The 16,860-nt window shown below is 43.8% G+C and overlaps 1 protein-coding gene across 1 annotated transcript in view; it reads left to right on the top strand.

Moving 5' to 3' along the window:
- The window catches only part of LOC126100858 (integrator complex subunit 10), a 132,027-nt gene that overhangs the window by 17,368 nt on the left and 97,799 nt on the right, over positions 1 to 16,860 (top strand). The window contains exon 4 of the mRNA XM_049911526.1: positions 31 to 146. Coding sequence (XP_049767483.1) covers positions 31 to 146 — 116 coding nt within the window. The remainder of the gene's footprint in view (positions 1 to 30; positions 147 to 16,860) is intronic.

Raw genomic sequence — 16,860 nt, 5'->3', positions numbered from 1 at the left:
TCAGTCCTAAATTTTCTTTATAACTTCCAGACGTGCAGCATGAGTTGCTGTTGCAGACTGCAAGTCGCAGTGAAGATACAATGGAACATTGCCGACTACTATTGCTTCTCTTGCGCCAGTTCCCAGCTACAATTCCGCAGCATGGGGTCTGTATCAAATAAAGATATTTCAGAGCAAAAAATAGACTGAATGTGAATGAAACTGTTAATAACTCTCCCCTCTGTTTTGTCCTTTTACTTTAACACTAATTTGTATAAGAAGCAAAGTGAAAATTTCTCATCCTGCCACACAGAATCATACAGAAATCAGTGAAATATTGTTATATAACAATGTAGGATGAGACAGAAGTGGAGATACAAATTAAACTTAAGTACTGGGGGAAGAATTAATGAAAATGGGTCTTAAAGTAATCAGGACAAGACTTGGTTTGGTGCTGAGTAGGAACTCTATAGCAGTCATCTAAACCTTTGAGATAAGGAATAAACATGGTAGACAAGTTCCAGTACTTAGTGCTGTTTTGTCAGATAACATCACATACCAAGAGATTCGATACGAGAGTATGAAAAGCTTCCAAATTCTATGATGCAGTTTTTCAGATACTTTAGGATTAAACATTTGTACAAGCTTCTAAGATCAGCATATGCAAAACATACCTTTTACCTGTACTAATTCATGAACTAAAAAAGCAGCAGTAATAGGACTGAATTAAAACTATAAACAGGCAACAGAAATAAAGTGTTTCTTTTCTTCTCTGTTGAATACAAAAAAGGGGATAAAGTAATAAAGTGAGAACTTAACAGCATCCACTATGGATAAAATTCACAGAAATGAGGAAATCGGACAACAGTTAGGATTAGAAATAGCCTGCTGAAGACCCTTGAATTGAAGAAATTGGAGCACTGTTGGCATACCTGCATCTACATCTACATAAATACTCCACAAGTCACCATACAGCACTACTTGTTATTTTCTTTCCTGTTCCACATCCAAATAGAGTGTGGGGAAAAACAACTGTCTTTATGCCTCTGTATGAGCCCTAATTTCTTGTATCTTATCTTCATGGTCCTTACGTGCAATGTATGTTGGCAGCAGTAGAATCGTTCGGCAGTCAGCTTCAAATGCCAGTTCTGTAAACTTCCTCAATAGTGTTTCTCAAAAAGAATGTCACCTTCCCTCCATGGTTTCCTATTCGAGCTCCCGAAGCATCTCTGTAACACTTAAGTGTTGTTCAAACCTACTGGTAACAAATCTAGCTGCTGGCCTCTGAATTTCTTTGATGTCTTTTTTTCAATCTGACCTGGTATGGATCCCAAACATTCTAGCAGTACTCAAGAATAGGTTGCACCTACATCCTATATGTAGTTATCCTTTACTGATGGACCACACTTTCCAAAATTCTCACCCACTGCGGGTCTGGGGTTGCAATAGACCCGAGGTATCCCTGCCTGTCGTAAGAGGTGAACTAAAAGGAGTCTCATACTTTTCAGTCCTATAAGTTCAAGTCCCATTTTATGATGTGACCTGCCACTTTCCAAATTCTACAGAAGTGCAGGCCATATGGGAAAGGATGCCTTATGTGGTGCATGAGTTATCCATAGTGCCCTTAGATTCGATCTCTTGAACCTCTTGTCATGGCTTTGCATCTCCACCTGCAATTCAACTATTTTGGCGAGGACATTTTTGTAATCTTCCTCCATTGTCTCTTGTCCTGTTTCTCCCCCATGACAGTAATTGATTTCTCTGCGCCCAATATCCACCAAGGTAGCCAGTCCCTTGTGTTTGGGCGTCATGCACCCATTTGGTGGTAGCCCCCTGACAACACAGGGATCGCACTGCTGATGCCTGATCTGTAAACTCCCCACCTATGCCAAGGAGTAGATGCTTGTCTTCCTGGGGCATCAGGACTCCCGGCAACAGCCATCATGCCAGGTGACCTTTCCTGTGGTTGCATGGTGCCCGTAGGGAGAGGCCCTAATGGGACTGGGCGGCATCAAGGTGGATGACCCACAATGAAGCAGACTAAGTCATCTCTTGCTGGTGACGGTATGGCACCAGCAGTCTCTGAGAAGTGCAAGATCGAGTACAATGCTGACAGATATGACCCTAAATCATTTCCCTTCCTCGCTACAGCATGGGAGGAACATAGGGCCACAGAAAGAAGAGAGCCATATTTGCTTTGGTATTTAGTTTGTAACAGAACGGACGGGGACTCCTTTCTACCTATATAGCATCAATTTTTTGGTGAACATCTTGAGAATAAGTTTGGGAAAGTGACAGCGCTGTCCAAGATGAGAAGCGGCGCAGTCTTGATTCATACAGCATCCCCAGCCTAATCCCAGACATTACTCACTTGTGACGGGCTGGGCAATATTCCTGTTTCTGTCACTCCGCATAGAAGCCTCAACATGGTCCAGGGGATTATTTTCCATTGCATACTCCTCTTGCAGTCCGACAACCAGCGCTGCGCCAATCTAGAACGGCAGGGTATTCATTTCATGTGGTGCGTTTACAGGGAACCCAAAGACAACAGGGTTGCTACCAGTGCCTTCATCTTGGCCATTGAGGGCGATTCATTGCCTGAAAAGGTCAAGGTGATGGTTTACCATTGTGACATTAAACCATATGTGCCTCCCCCTATGCAGTGCTTTAACTGCTGGAAATTCGGGCACGTCTTCCCACTGCCCTTCCAACGCCATGTGTCAAGATTGCAGACATCCACTGCATCCAGATACTCCCTGTGTGCCTCCTCCCACTTGTATCAGCTGCAAAGAGCAGCACTCCTCCTGCTCGCCAGACTGCACAGTACTTCAAAAGGAGCGGAAAATCATTGAGTACAAGGCCCTGGACCGGTTGACTTACCAAGAGGCTAAACGTAAATTTGAACGATTACGCCTCTTTCGGTTGACACCCACATACACTGCAGCTACATTACCATCACCATCACAAGTACCAGTTGTACTACACTCTGTGCCACGAACTTTGGGCCCTCCTGGACTCCAGAATACATCTGCCCCCTTGTTGGTAGGGGGAAAATCTCCTTCCGTTGCTTCCAAAGTACCTACTTTGGGAGCAAGCCCCCCCCCCCCCCCCCCCTCAAACGCAGGAGCATCGGTCCCCTCCCCCCCAGCCGGAGAAGCAGCAGCCTCCTGCGGCTCCTCTCGTCCTCTCTCCCAAGGTCTCCACTAATGACACAGAGGACACTCACCAGTGGCTAAAGGATCCAAAAGCTGCTGGACGAAGAGCTTTACGGTCCTTCTCTGTGCCTGAAGCTACTTCAGAGAAGTCTGCCCAGCAAGCCCTTAAAGAGAAGTGAGAGGGCAAGCAAACAAAGGCGTCTGCTAAGAAAAAGGACCTTCTGGTGGCGCCACCACTGCCACTCCCTATCAATGCTGCACCTGCGGATGAGGTGGAGATCTCAGCATCCCCTGAAGACCTGGATCTTACTAATGCCTCATACACAATAGGGATGGATACAAATACACAGTCGGTGGCAGCAGGTGACCCTGAGGCATAACCTGCCTCCTAGCATGCTTCATGCCTTCCCAGCCTCACGATAACATCATCCTCTAGTGGAATTGCTCTGGTTTTTTCCACCACCTGGCCGAGCTACGGCAACTGGTAAGCTTTACACCTGCTTTCTGCATTGCCCTCCAGAAAACCTGGTTCCTGGCAATGTGGACCCCTGCCCTTTGCGGCTATAGGGATATTACAAGAACCATAGCAACTATAATAGAGTGTCAGGTGGAGTTTGTGTCTGTGTCCTGAACTCAGTATGCAGTGAACCTGTGCCCCTTCAAATCCCTCTTGAAGCTGTGGCTGTTAGGATAAGGATGGCACAGGAAATAATTGTCTGCAATGTATATCTTCCTCCAGATGGTGCAGTACCCTTGAATGCATTGGCTGCACTGATTCATCAGCTCCCTAAACCTTTCCTACTTTTGGGAGATTTTAACGCCCATAACCCTTCATCCCCTGGCCGAGGTAGAGATGTCAAAACTTTCCTTCGTCAACTCGATCTCTGCCTCTTAAATACTAGGGCCCCCACCTTTCAGTGTGGCTCATGGCACTTACTCAGCCATTGATTTAACCCTCTGCAGCCCAGGACTTCTCCCATCTGTCCACTGGAGAGCCCATGATGACTTGTGTGGTAGTGACCACTTTCCCATGTTCCTGTCACTCCCCCAGCTCCATTCCCCTAGATGTCTACCAAGATGGGCTTTCAGCAAGGCAGACTGGGAAGCTTTTACCTCTGGTGTCACCATTTAATCTCCCCCACATGGTACCATTCATGTGGTAGTTGAGCAGGTCACTAGAACGATCATTTTTGCAGCGGAAAACACGATCCCTTCTTCATTAGGGTGGCCCCGGCGAAAGTCAGTACCTTGGTATTCGCCGGAAATCACTGAGGCCATTAACGAGCATTGGTGAGCTCTACAGCGACATAAGTGGTGCCCTTCCCTAGAGCACCTAATAGCTTTTAAACAGCTCCATGCCTGCATTCGCCAGCTTATAAAAAGACAGAAACAGGCATGTTGGGAGAGGTACGTCTCGACCATTGGGTGCCATACATGACCTTCCCAAGTCTGGACGATCAGATGTGCTTGTGGGTACCAGACCCCGACAGGTGTTACTGGCATTTACATCAATGGTGTGTTATCTACCAACGCAAATGCAGTTGCTGAGCACTTTGCTGAGCACTATGCTCGAGCCTGTGCATCACAGAATAACCCCACAGCATTTCACACCCTCGAATGGCGGATGGAAAGGAAAGCCCTTTCGTTCACTGAACGTCACAGTGAACCCTATAATGCTCCTTTTACAGAGTGGGAACTCCTCAGCATCTTTGCACATTGCCCCGACACAGCTCCTGGGCCAGATCAGACCCACAGTCAGGTGATCAGACACCTGTCGTCCGATTACAAGTGACATCTCCGCGTCAACTTCAACTGGATTTGGTGTGATGGCGTCTTTCCATCACAATGGCTGGAGAGCACCATCATTCCAGTCTCAAACCCGGTAAAAAGCAGCTTGATGTGGATAGCTATCGGCTCATCAGCCTCACCAACATTCTTTGTAAGACGTTAGAATGTATGGTAAGTCGGCGGTTGTGTTGGGTACTGGCGTCTCGCGGCCTACTGGCTCCATGCCAGGGCAGTTTCTGCCAGGGTTGCTCTACCATTGATAATCTAGTTTCCCTCGAGTCTGCCATCCGAACAGCCTTTTCCAGATGCCAACACCTGGTTGCCATCTTTTTTGATTTACCAAAAGCTTACGACATGACCTGGCGACATCATATTCTTGCCACATTATGTGAGTGGGGTCTCTGGGGCCCGCTCCCAATTTTAATCCAAAATTTCCTATTGCTTCATACTTTCTGTGTCCAAGTTGGTGCCTCCCACAGTTCCCTCCATATCCAGGAGAATGGGGTCCTGCAGGGCTCTATATTGAGTGTATCTCTATTTCTAGTGGCCATTAACAGTCTAGCAGCAGCTGTCAGGCCTTCGGTCTAACCTTCTCTGTATGCAAACAACTTCTGCATTTCGTACTGCTCGTCCATTACTGGTGTTGCCGGGTGGCACTGACAGGGAGCCATCCACAAGGCGCAGTCATGGGCTTCAGCCCACGGCTTCCAATTTTCAGCCGTGAAGTCGTGTGTCGTGCACTTCTGTTGGCATCGTTCCATTCATCCGGAACCAGAACTTTACCTTAATGATGATCCACTCACTGTAGTGGAGACATATTGATTCTTAGGACTGGTTTTTGACACCCGATTGACGTGGCTTCCTCATCTGTGTAAGCTGAAGTGGAAGTGCCAGCAGCACCTCAGTGCCCTCTTCTGTCGGAGCATCACCAACTGGGGTGCAGATCACTCTATGCTGCAGCTCTACAGAGCACTTGTTCAAACCCATCTTGACTGTGGGAGTCTGGTTTATGGTTTGGTGGCACCCTCTGCATTGCGTGTACTCGACCCAGTGCACCACTGTGGCATTCGACTTGCAACAGGAGTTTTTAGGACGAGTCTGGTGACCAGCGTCCTGGTGGAGGCCGGAGCCCCTCCATTGCAGATTAGGCATGCACAACTGCTTGCCAGTTATGTTGCACACATTCATAGTTCTGAGCATCTGAATTACCGTCTCCTTTTCCCATCCCCAGCGGTTCATCTCCTGCATCAGATCCCAGGTCAGTGCTTAAGATTTCTATTCGCGTCCGATCTCTTCTGTCTGAAGTGGAGTCTTTGCCTTTACCACTTATATTCGAGGTCCATTCACGTACACCTTCATGGTGTACACGTATGCCAAAGCTTCGCCTGGACCTTTCACATGATCCTAAGTACTCAGTTAACCCCTCAGCTCCCTGCTGTCACTTCCTCTCGATTCTTGACATGTACCGGGACCATGAAGTGGTTTACACTGACACCTCGATGGCTGATGGTCACATTGGCTTCACGTATGTTCATGGAGAACATATTGAACAGCACTCCTTGCCCGATGGCTGCAGTGTTTGCACTGCAGAGCTGGCGGCCATTTCTCGTGCTCTTGAGTGCATCCACTCATGCCGTGGTGAGTCGTTTCTTTTCTGTACTGACTCCTTGAGCAGCCTACAAGCTATCGACCAGTGCTACCCCCGCCATCCTTTGGTAGTGACCGTCCAGGAGTCCATCTAAGCCCTGGAATGGTCCAGTCGTTCCATGGTATTTGTGGGGACCACGGGCCACGTTGGAATCACGGGAAATGAACTTGCCAACAGGCTGGCCAAACAGGCTACATGGAAACCGCTTCTGGAGATCGGCATCTCTGTAACTGACCTGCGATCATTATTACGCCACAAGGTTTTTCAGCTTTGGGAGACAGAATGGCGTCATCTCAGTACGCACAACAAACTGCGTGCCCTTAAGGAGACTATGAATGTGTGGAAGACCTCCATGCGGACATCTTGCAGAGACTCTGTAGTTCTCTGCCAGCTCCGCATTAGCCATACATGGCTACCTCCTCCGTCGCAAGGACCCACCTTGGTGTCACTGTGGCTCACATATGACTGTCGTCCACATCCTGCTGGACTGCCCACTTTTAGCTGCTCTGCGTTGGACTTTTAACCTTCCCAGCACCCTAGCTTCATGTTGGGCGACAATGCCTCAACAGCAGATTTAGTTTTACATTTTATTCGTGAGGGGGTTTTTTATTGTACCATCTAAGGGTGGGCATTTAGCCTTCTCTCTGAGGTCGCCACCCTCCCTCCATTTTAACTCTGTCACACTTTCTTTGCATTTGTTTGTCTTGGTGGTCGTCTTTTCCATACATGTGTTCATCTCACATTTTCTTTTTGGGGTGGACATTTTAATGAGTTGCAGTGTAGCTGGCTCATCCTCTTTTATTATTGTGATCAGCCAGCCCAGACCATATGCTCTATGGTTTTATTACCTTCTTCTACTTTTCCTTGTGGTGCATGTTTTCCTCGTTTTTTGTTTGTTTGATTCGTTTTCTTTTTAGGTGTGGTGTTGAGTGTTTTTGTACCTTGAGCCTTGCGTGCACCAGTAAAAAGAGACTGATGACCCTGTAGTTTGGTCCCTTTATACCCTAAACCAACCAACCATTCAACCTTAATTCTCCCAATAAACCGAAGTTGACCATTCGCCTTCCTTGCCACAGTTCTCATATGTTGTTCCACCTCATATCACTTTGCAGTGTTATGTCCAGACTTGACTCTTTGAAGCAGGACATTAGTAATGTTGTATCCGAATGATACAGATTTGATCTTTCTACTCATCCGCATTAACTTAGATTTTTCCATATTTAGGGATGGCTGCCATTCATCACACCAACTAGAAATTTTGTCTAAGTCATCTTGTGTCTCCTTATAGTCAATCAACTTTGACACCTTACTGTACACCATAACATCATCAGCAAACAGTCACAGATTGCTGCCCACTCTGTCTGCCAAATCATTTATGTAGATAGAGAACAACAGCAGTCCTTTCACACTTCCCTGGTGCGCTGCTGATGATAACCTTGTCTCTCATGAACACTCGCCATCGAAGACAACGTACTGTGTTCCATTACTTAAGAAGTCTTTTACCACTCACACATCTGTGAACTTATTCCATATGCTCGTATCTTCGTTAACAGCCTGCGGTGCGGCACCATGTCAGATGCTTTCCGGAAATCTAGAAGTATGGAATCTGCCTGTTGCCCTTCATCCATAGTTTTCAGTATATCATGTGAAAAAAGACAAAGCCGAGTTTTGCATGAGCAAATGCTTTGTACAGCCATGCTGATTCGTGTGCACAAGCTTCTCGATCTCAAGAAAGTTTATTCTATTCCAGCTGATAATATGTTCAAGGATTCTGCAGCAAACAGAAGTCAGGGATATTGGTCTGTAATTTTGCAGGTCCACTTTTTTACATTTCTTATATACTGGAGTTGCCTGCACTTTTTTCCAATTGCGTAGGACTTGGTACTGGGCGAGAGACTCACGATAAATGCAAGCTAGGTAAGGGGGTCAGTGCCATAGAGTACTCTTTGTAAAATCAAACTGGGATTCCATCTGTACCTGTTAATCCATTTGCATTCAAATCTGTCAGTTTTTCTCTACACCATGTATGCTTATTACTGTGTCATTCATACAGGAGTCTGTCCGATGGTCAAATGATGGTATGTTTGTAAAATTCTGCTGTGTGAACAATTTCTTGAATGTAAAATTTAGAACGTTGGCTTTCGTTTTGCTATCTTCAACTGCCATACCAGTTTGGTCAACAAGGGACTGAATGGAAGCCCTAGACCCACTTAGCGATTCTACATAAGACCAGAATTCTCTTGGGTTTTCTGCCAGATCTTTAGCCAAGGTGTGACAGTGGTAGTTGTTGTATGCTTCACGCATAGGTCTTTTCACAGACTCGTGAATCTCTGCTAACCTTTGCTTGTCATTATTTATGAGTTCACTTTTGAACTGATAGTGCAACAGCCTCTGCCTCCTCAGCATCAACTGAATTTCTTTATTAAACCAGGATGGGTCTTTTCCAACCTTTATCCACTCTAGACCATGATTTACAGTCTGCTTGAACTTTACCCATAATTCCTCTACATCCATCTTACTGGAACTAAATGGTGGCAGTTGACTTCTACGTGAGATATGTATAACTTCTTATCTGCTGTATCTAGCAGAAACACTCTCCTAGCCTTCCTGATTGATTTATTTACTTTCATAATCGTAGTTGCTATAATGACATCATGATCGCTAATCCCCATTTCTACACTGACACAGTTGATTAGGTCCGGCCTATTTGTAGCTACAAGATCTAAGATATTTCCATTGCGTGTGGGCTGCTGAGCTAGCTGCTCAAGACATTTTTCAGAAAACGTGTTCAAAAGTATTTCACATGACTGTGTATCTGTAGCCCCGCAATGAATCCATAGACATCCTACTCTATACTTAGCATTTTAAAGTTGCCTCCAGCAAGTATTGCACGATCTGGTTATTTACGCACTGTTGACTGTAGATGTTCTTTGAATGACTCTAGAACTGTCACAGCAGAATTGGGTGGCCAGTAAAAACATCCAGCAATTCACTTGGTTTCACTTACACCTGTTATAAGTGACCAGATGACTTCACTGTCACACTCAACTTTGACCTCAATATAGACAATATTTTTGTCAGCTGCAATGAACAATTGCCTCCCTATGGCCTCTAATCTTTCTTTCTGATATACGTTCAACAACTTGCTAAATATCTTGGAGTTTTCCACTTAGGATTTCAACAACTTGCTAAATATCTTGGAGTTTTCCACTTAGGATTTCAGCCAGCTCTTGGTCCCAAGAACAATTTGAGCACGAGAACTTTCCTGGAGGGCAGTAAATTCAGGAACTTAACTACAGATACTTGCACAATTTACTGATAAAATTGTGACAGTTAAAGTCTTTTTCTTCTGCACACCATTTGAGTTCCCTTGATGCATATTGACTGGCGAGTGTTCATCGGGGCATCTCAAACTACTGCCTAGCCTAAAAAACCCTCATGTGCACTCCACAAGTACTCTGGTATCTGATTAGCTGCTTCCTCTGTGTAGTGCACCTCTGACCTATCAAGGGGAGTCCTACAAATTCCTACACGATAATGCATGTATAGAAAGACTGTCACAGAGTTGATGAAGCCTTTGGTTGAGAACCTCCACTCAGCTCCAGACCAAAGGCCCTGATCAACTCTGGTAACAATGCTACAAATTGTGAGTTCTGCTTGCACTGTGCACCCAAGGCCAGCAGTCTTCGTCAACTCCGCCAGCCATATGTATGAACTGAAGATTGCCTTAGAATCCATGCAACAGGAATCATTGGCACCAAAATGAGCCACATGCAGATAACTGCACCTTGCACACTCAGTAGCCTCAGGCAAGGCCGCCTCCACATCTCAGATGAGCCCCCCCCCCACTGGCAGACACACTGAGTGCACATTGGCCTTCTTTCCAGCCCTGAACACTATCTGTCTAAGGAGCTCCATAACGCAACAAACATTGGTCCCCAATAACTAGCAAACCCTTCCCTCTGTGTGCCTTTGCAGACCCCACTGAAGGAGCAGCCACCTGTCCACACTAAAGGTGTTGAATGGGCAAGGCCAGGCGACCAATCTTCACATTGGCCCTCCGCTTAGAGTGATGCGAACGTGTCACCCCCTGCCTCTAACCCTGCTGTGAGAGTGGATACACCGCGTCGGATGCACTAGGAGGTGCCTTGGAAGCAGATTCTGTGGGCAAAACAAGCGACACTTGAGGCGTTCCATGCAATGTGCAAGAGTCTTCACCAACGCTAAACCCTGAGGTAACAGCTTGAAGGTTACCGACCAAATCCAAGAGCAAATTCAGCTGTTCGCAAACTGCGGCCAGCTCTTCCTGTGGCTGCACACAGCATGCACACATCCTAGCCATCCTATCAAGACTAACTGAAGAAGTGAACTGTAAAAGTAGACAATCCTAGATATGCAGCTTGCTATCCTCCTGATGTGTCACCAATGGACACTGATGCATTAATGAGCTACATAGCTGGCTGTTCAGTGAGCAACTATTGCACTACAGACTGAATGAATTTACACTTACAAAAATGTGAGATTAAACTTGCTAGACAGAGAAACCTGCACAAAGTTTAATAAATGTACTTTGTGGCAAACACAGAAAAAGATTAACACTTAACTTGCCACTCTGTAGATGTGTATCAGCTGAGAACTGGAGCCTTACTAACTGGCTTACTAAATGAAAGGACAGTTGCTTTTGAAACAAAACAAATTAGCAACTACTGCACTACAGACCAAATGAATTTACACCCACAAAAACACAGGATTAAACCTCTTAAAAAGAGGAACACACATGAAATTTAATAAATATACTATGTGGCAAACATAGAAAAAGATAAACACTGAACTTGCTGCTCTGTCGATATGTTTCAGCTGAGAGCAACAGCCTTACTGACAGGCTTACTAAACGAATGGATGATTGTTTCAAAGCAAATCAAATGATCTACTACTGTGCTACAGACTGAATGAATTTACTCTTACAAAAACGTGAGATTCCCCCCCCCCCCCCCCTTAAACACAGAAACACATCTGAAATTTAATAAATATACTATGTGGCAAACACAGAAAAAGATGAACACTTAACTTTCTGTCCTGTAGACATGTATCAGCTGAGAGCAGGAGAGAGGCTCCCCATATGACACTCTGGGCTTGCTTTGATCAAAATGTCCCTGGGGAGAGACCAAGAGGAAGACTTTGTGACGCCTGGGAGAAATAAAGTCTCACAGGCCTGAAAATGTGAGTTGCCAGCTGGCATCATATTATGAACGAAAGCATTGTAAGGGGAAGAAAAGTTAAAGGAGCTTATCTACAAATACATCAGGCTCATTGGAACAGGAAAATGGTGATGATGATGAAGTGATGATAATGATGATGATGATATTATAAAACCCCCTTTTTATGCTTTTCAACCAACTGACCCAGAACAGTGTAAAATGCAGGAAAGTGTAAAACACTTGTAACACAACAAATAAGAATGAATTAAATTTTGCATATCGAAAAATATCTAAAATAATTAATTATTTTTGTTTCTTTCTAACAGCAGTTAGCTGTATTTGTCTCTCCACAGTATACAAAGCATCAGTCACAAAGGCAATAGCTGAGTGCTGACACATAAACTTCGTTCCAGTCATGTCCAGTGGTGTAAATAAACCACAGAAGCAAAAGTCTCTCATGAAATGTGAAACTTATTATTGATAACCGTTATAAGATTACAGTAAATAAAACTTGTAGCACAAAATTGGTCAAAACACAAAAGGTGGCAATCTTTGTAAACATAGAACAGCAGGCACTAATTCTACAGCTTGTTGCTGACTAGGAGGTAATATGGTTCAGGGTATGTCCTGTTTGAGAAAGATGGTGGAAATTGTTGTCATGTAATGGGGTATCTTGAGGAGGATTATTTACATCTGACATTAGGTTGTACCAACCTAAGAATGTGCGTCTAGTACAGAGCAGCGTATTTCATACATAAGTAACAACAATTCGTGAAAGCCCATTATAGAGATGGCCATTTTCAGAAGCAATGTCTTTTGTAAAAATTAAATTACAGCTGTGGTAATACAATGCAGGAGCAGAAGGAAGGTTGTTAGTTTCCCACCCTTCCTAACACTGTGAACCTGTAATACAGGTGGCTGTGACCCAACATGCTGACAAAGAAAATCTTGCTTACTGTACTGTGCTAACTAATGCTACATTACGTGATCAATGACTTTGCTTATAGTCTGCATTTTCTGATTTGTTGCAAGGCTGACATTGAGCAGGAATATGAAGCACTTTTGCAGAAATGTGTATGAAAATCAGTGTTAAAGGTCGTGGTAGTATCAAAGAAAACTTAAAAACCTGAAATATTGTAACAAGGAGTCATTAATTATGGGAAAGGATTGTACTGAGAGAATAGGACTTCTGTTGGGACCAAGAAAACGAACGTAAAAAGCAGAAAAGCATAAAGCAAAACATAAAATGCAGGAACATAAAAGGGGTTGTACTATATGTTGGTTTGTGTTGCACAGCGTAAATCAAGTATCAAATACTTCAATGCATGGTTTATTATCAATGGAAATCCATCTTAAGTTTGGTAAATGTTATAAGAAGTATGTTCCTTCATTTTCCAGTTTGGCTAGCTGAATTCAAATACACTGCCTGACAAAAAAAGTGAAGCACCCAGAAGGGGAGAAGGGAACAAAATGAAAGTGCACAGGTTCAGTTGGTATGTGATGTTATTTCAGTGATCACAAATCAAGTCAAATTTACGAAGAATTTGATAGTATGAGCTCACTTATCAGTATGATGTTACACCCCTCTGGCCTGGATGCATGCATTGATTTCCTTCGGAAAGGTGTCTTAAAGCCGTTGTGTCCTCTCCTGAGGTGATCTGACCCACAGCTGTTGTAGCTGATCCTTTATTTCCTTGATACTGACACTGGGATGAAGTTGACATGTAAGTTGGTCCCATATATGTTCTGTCAAGGTTGGATCTTTGGTTCTTGCTGGCCACGGAAGTACCGTAACACAGACAGTTCATAGAAACAAATGCCATGTGTGGATGAGTATTGTCCTGTTGAAAAATGGCACTATAGTATTGTTGCATGAGAGATAACATATGAAGAAAAGAAGCAAAAGGAAATCTGAAGTTCTAAATCTCTCTTTAGAAGAAATCATTCATGCAGAACAACCGTCCTAACATAGTGCTGTTTGACCGTAGCACTGATTCCCATGTGGAGGACATAGTAATAGGTGTACTTGGCTCGAGAAAGAACTGAAAGAGTTGAAAACAAATACATCACCAGCTCTGAATGGAAACCCAAATTCAGTTTGACACAGAGTATCTATGGCATTAGTCCCTTACTTAGCTTGCATTTATTGTGAATCTCTTGTCCAGTACAAAGTCCCAAGCAAATGGAAAAAAAGCACGGGTGACTAATGTGTATAACTATGTTAAAGTAATGGGTCCACAAAATTACAGACCAATCTCCTTAACATTCGTTTGCTGCAGAATACTTTAACATATTCTGAGTTGGAGTATAATGTATTTCCTTGAGATGGAAAAGTTTCTGCCCACCAATCACCATGGATTTAGAAAGCATCACTCATATGAAACTCAGCTTGCCTTTTTCTCATGATATCCTGTGAACCTCAGATGAAGGGCAACAGACAAGTGTTGTATTCCGAGCTTTCTAGAAAGTGTGTGACACAGTGCCCCACTGTAGACTGTTAATGAAGGTCTGAGGATATGAATTAGGTTCCGAGTTATGTAAGTGGCTTGAACACTTCATAAGCAGTAGAACGCAGCATGTCATCCTCGATAGCGAGTTTTTGTCAGTGACACGGGTATCATCAGGAGTGCCACAGGGAAGTGTGATAGACTGTTCTTCTTCTCTATATGCATAAATGATCTGACGGACAGGGTAAGCGGCAGTCTGTGGCTCTTTGGTGATGACACTGTGGTGTACGCGAAGGTGTCATCACTGAGTGACTGTGGGAGGATATAAGATGACTTGGACAAAATTTCTGGGTGGTGTGATGAATGGTTTGCTTTCTCTGTGCAGATGAGCAGAAAAAATTATTCCATAATGTTCAAAGACACTAAAAGTAATGTGCTGCTTGACAGTCACAATGATTAAATATGTAGGCCAAACAGTACAGAGCAATATGAAATGGAATAAGCATGTAAGGACAGGAGTAGGGAAGGTGTATTGGGAGAATTTTAGGGAAGTGTACCTCATCAATAAAGGAGGCCATATATAGAACACAAGTGCAACCCACTCTTGAGTACTGCTCTAGCGTTTGGGATCCCCACCAGGTCAGATTAAAGGAAGAAATTGAAGCAATTCAGAGGCATGCAGATAGATTTGTTACTGGTAGGTTTGATTGACACACAAATGTTATGAAAATGCTTTGTGAACTCAAATTGGAATCCCTGGAGGGAAGATGACATTCTTTTTGTGAGATGCTATTGAGAAAGTTTAGAGATTGGCATTTGAGGGTGACTTCAGAAAGATTCTACTACTGCCAATGTACATTTTGCATAAGCACCACAAAGACCAGATAAGAGAAATTAGAGGCCATACAGAGACGTATAGACGGTTGATTTTCTCTCACTCTATTTGTGAGTGGAACAGGAAAGGAAATAAGTATTAGTGATACCTCCACCACATGCCGTACTGTGGATTGCATAGTATCTCTACCAGCTGTCACCTGAAGTCACACCCAATGGTTCCACACACCATGACACCAGGACTAATATCACAGTGTCTCCAAAACATTGGAAGAAATGGACCACTCTCCAGGTCACCACCATTCTCTCCGATGATGGTCACTTGGAGTCACACAGAACTACGACTCATCGCCAAACACAGTCTGATGCCTTTCATCAGCATTCCATGCTTTTCAGTCATGGGACCGCTCTAAACACAGCCATTTATGTTGTGGTGCTCAATCTTTCTCTAATATTTTGGATATGCCATCCTCTGTTCTTATTTTCGAGTATGTTAAGGTTTTCTGTTTTAAATCTCCCTCATTCTAATTGGTTGGCTTCAGTTTATGTCTTTGTGTGTGTGTGTGTGTGTGTGTGTGTGTGTGTGTGTGTGTTTGTGTAGTAGAGCCCCAGGTCCAGTCTGCCTCTGGCAAGTAACTGCGTGTGTGCATAAGGAGGAGGAGAGAGGAGAGTTTCAAGGTGCCAGGCAGTAACTTCCCAGGTACACCTGCCTCAAAGGGTTCAGGCCCCAGTCTTAATACTCTTGCTATTTAGCCAGCCCATGCCACGACACGCTTCCGTACTTCCACTTTCCCTACTCCTCAGCGAACTCTGTCACTTCTCAGGTGCTTCAAAAGCCTGTCACAGACAAAGGCTTCACTTTATCCATCTTTCCATTCCCATGTTAGAACTATTAGTGCTAAACAATTCCACTTTTTTATTGACAGTAACAACAGCAAGAAATGAACATGATACCATATGTGGTCACAAACACAAAATACACAGAATAACATTCACTCTTCTAAACATGATAGGAAAATCTGCTGGGCAATGCAACTGTATAACAATCACAATGCTCGAAAGCAATAAATGAAACATAAATCTAATGGGATGGCTGTCTTAGTTGATAAACAGCTTGATGCTCCCAGTGTTCTGATTGCCCTTTTCTGATCAATTTCTGGATTGACAACTAAGCGGTAGTGTCCACCACAACCTTTTCTACTTGATAGTGTCCCTCATATAACAGAATTTTGCAATTTTATTTTCAGTTAAATCAGATCGATGTTGGTTAGTCACCAGTACCAAAATCCCCTTCCTTGATGGCAGGTTTCTATGTAGTTGTGTCATGCCAGACCTTCCTAATGCTTCTTTGTGCCTTAGCCTTCTTAGAGCAACTGCTGGCTTTGTTTGAACATCTTCTTCTTGTGTATGGGGTATCTCGTCTGTAATTGCATGACTACAAACTTTCCCAAAATTGTTTTTGCCAGGGTACAACCAGTGGAGTCATGTATAAATTATTATATATGATGTCTTGAAACTGTGGGATAAATTTGACCCTGTTTCATCTGTCCCATTGAACAGTATATTTGGAGTTTGTAAATTGTACAGTGATGAAGTTCCTACCATTTTTATTGGTTTGAAGGTAATTACTGCATTGATTCCATCCAGACTGGTCATTTAGTTGACCTGACCTTGTCACATTACTAGACCTACATTTTGTGGTACAAACCTTTGGTAGCCACACTCTTTCACTGAATCAGCATCTGAAATTAAATATTACAGGCTCTACACTTAAAATAAGTCAAAAGTCTCCTTTGGAAGTTCGAAATGAT

The sequence above is a fragment of the Schistocerca cancellata genome, chromosome 9, assembly GCF_023864275.1.
Source record: "Schistocerca cancellata isolate TAMUIC-IGC-003103 chromosome 9, iqSchCanc2.1, whole genome shotgun sequence".
Taxonomy (NCBI): Eukaryota; Metazoa; Arthropoda; class Insecta; order Orthoptera; family Acrididae; genus Schistocerca; species Schistocerca cancellata.
The sequence above is the reverse complement of the archived record's forward strand: the minus strand, read 5'-3'. Positions and strand labels throughout refer to the sequence as shown.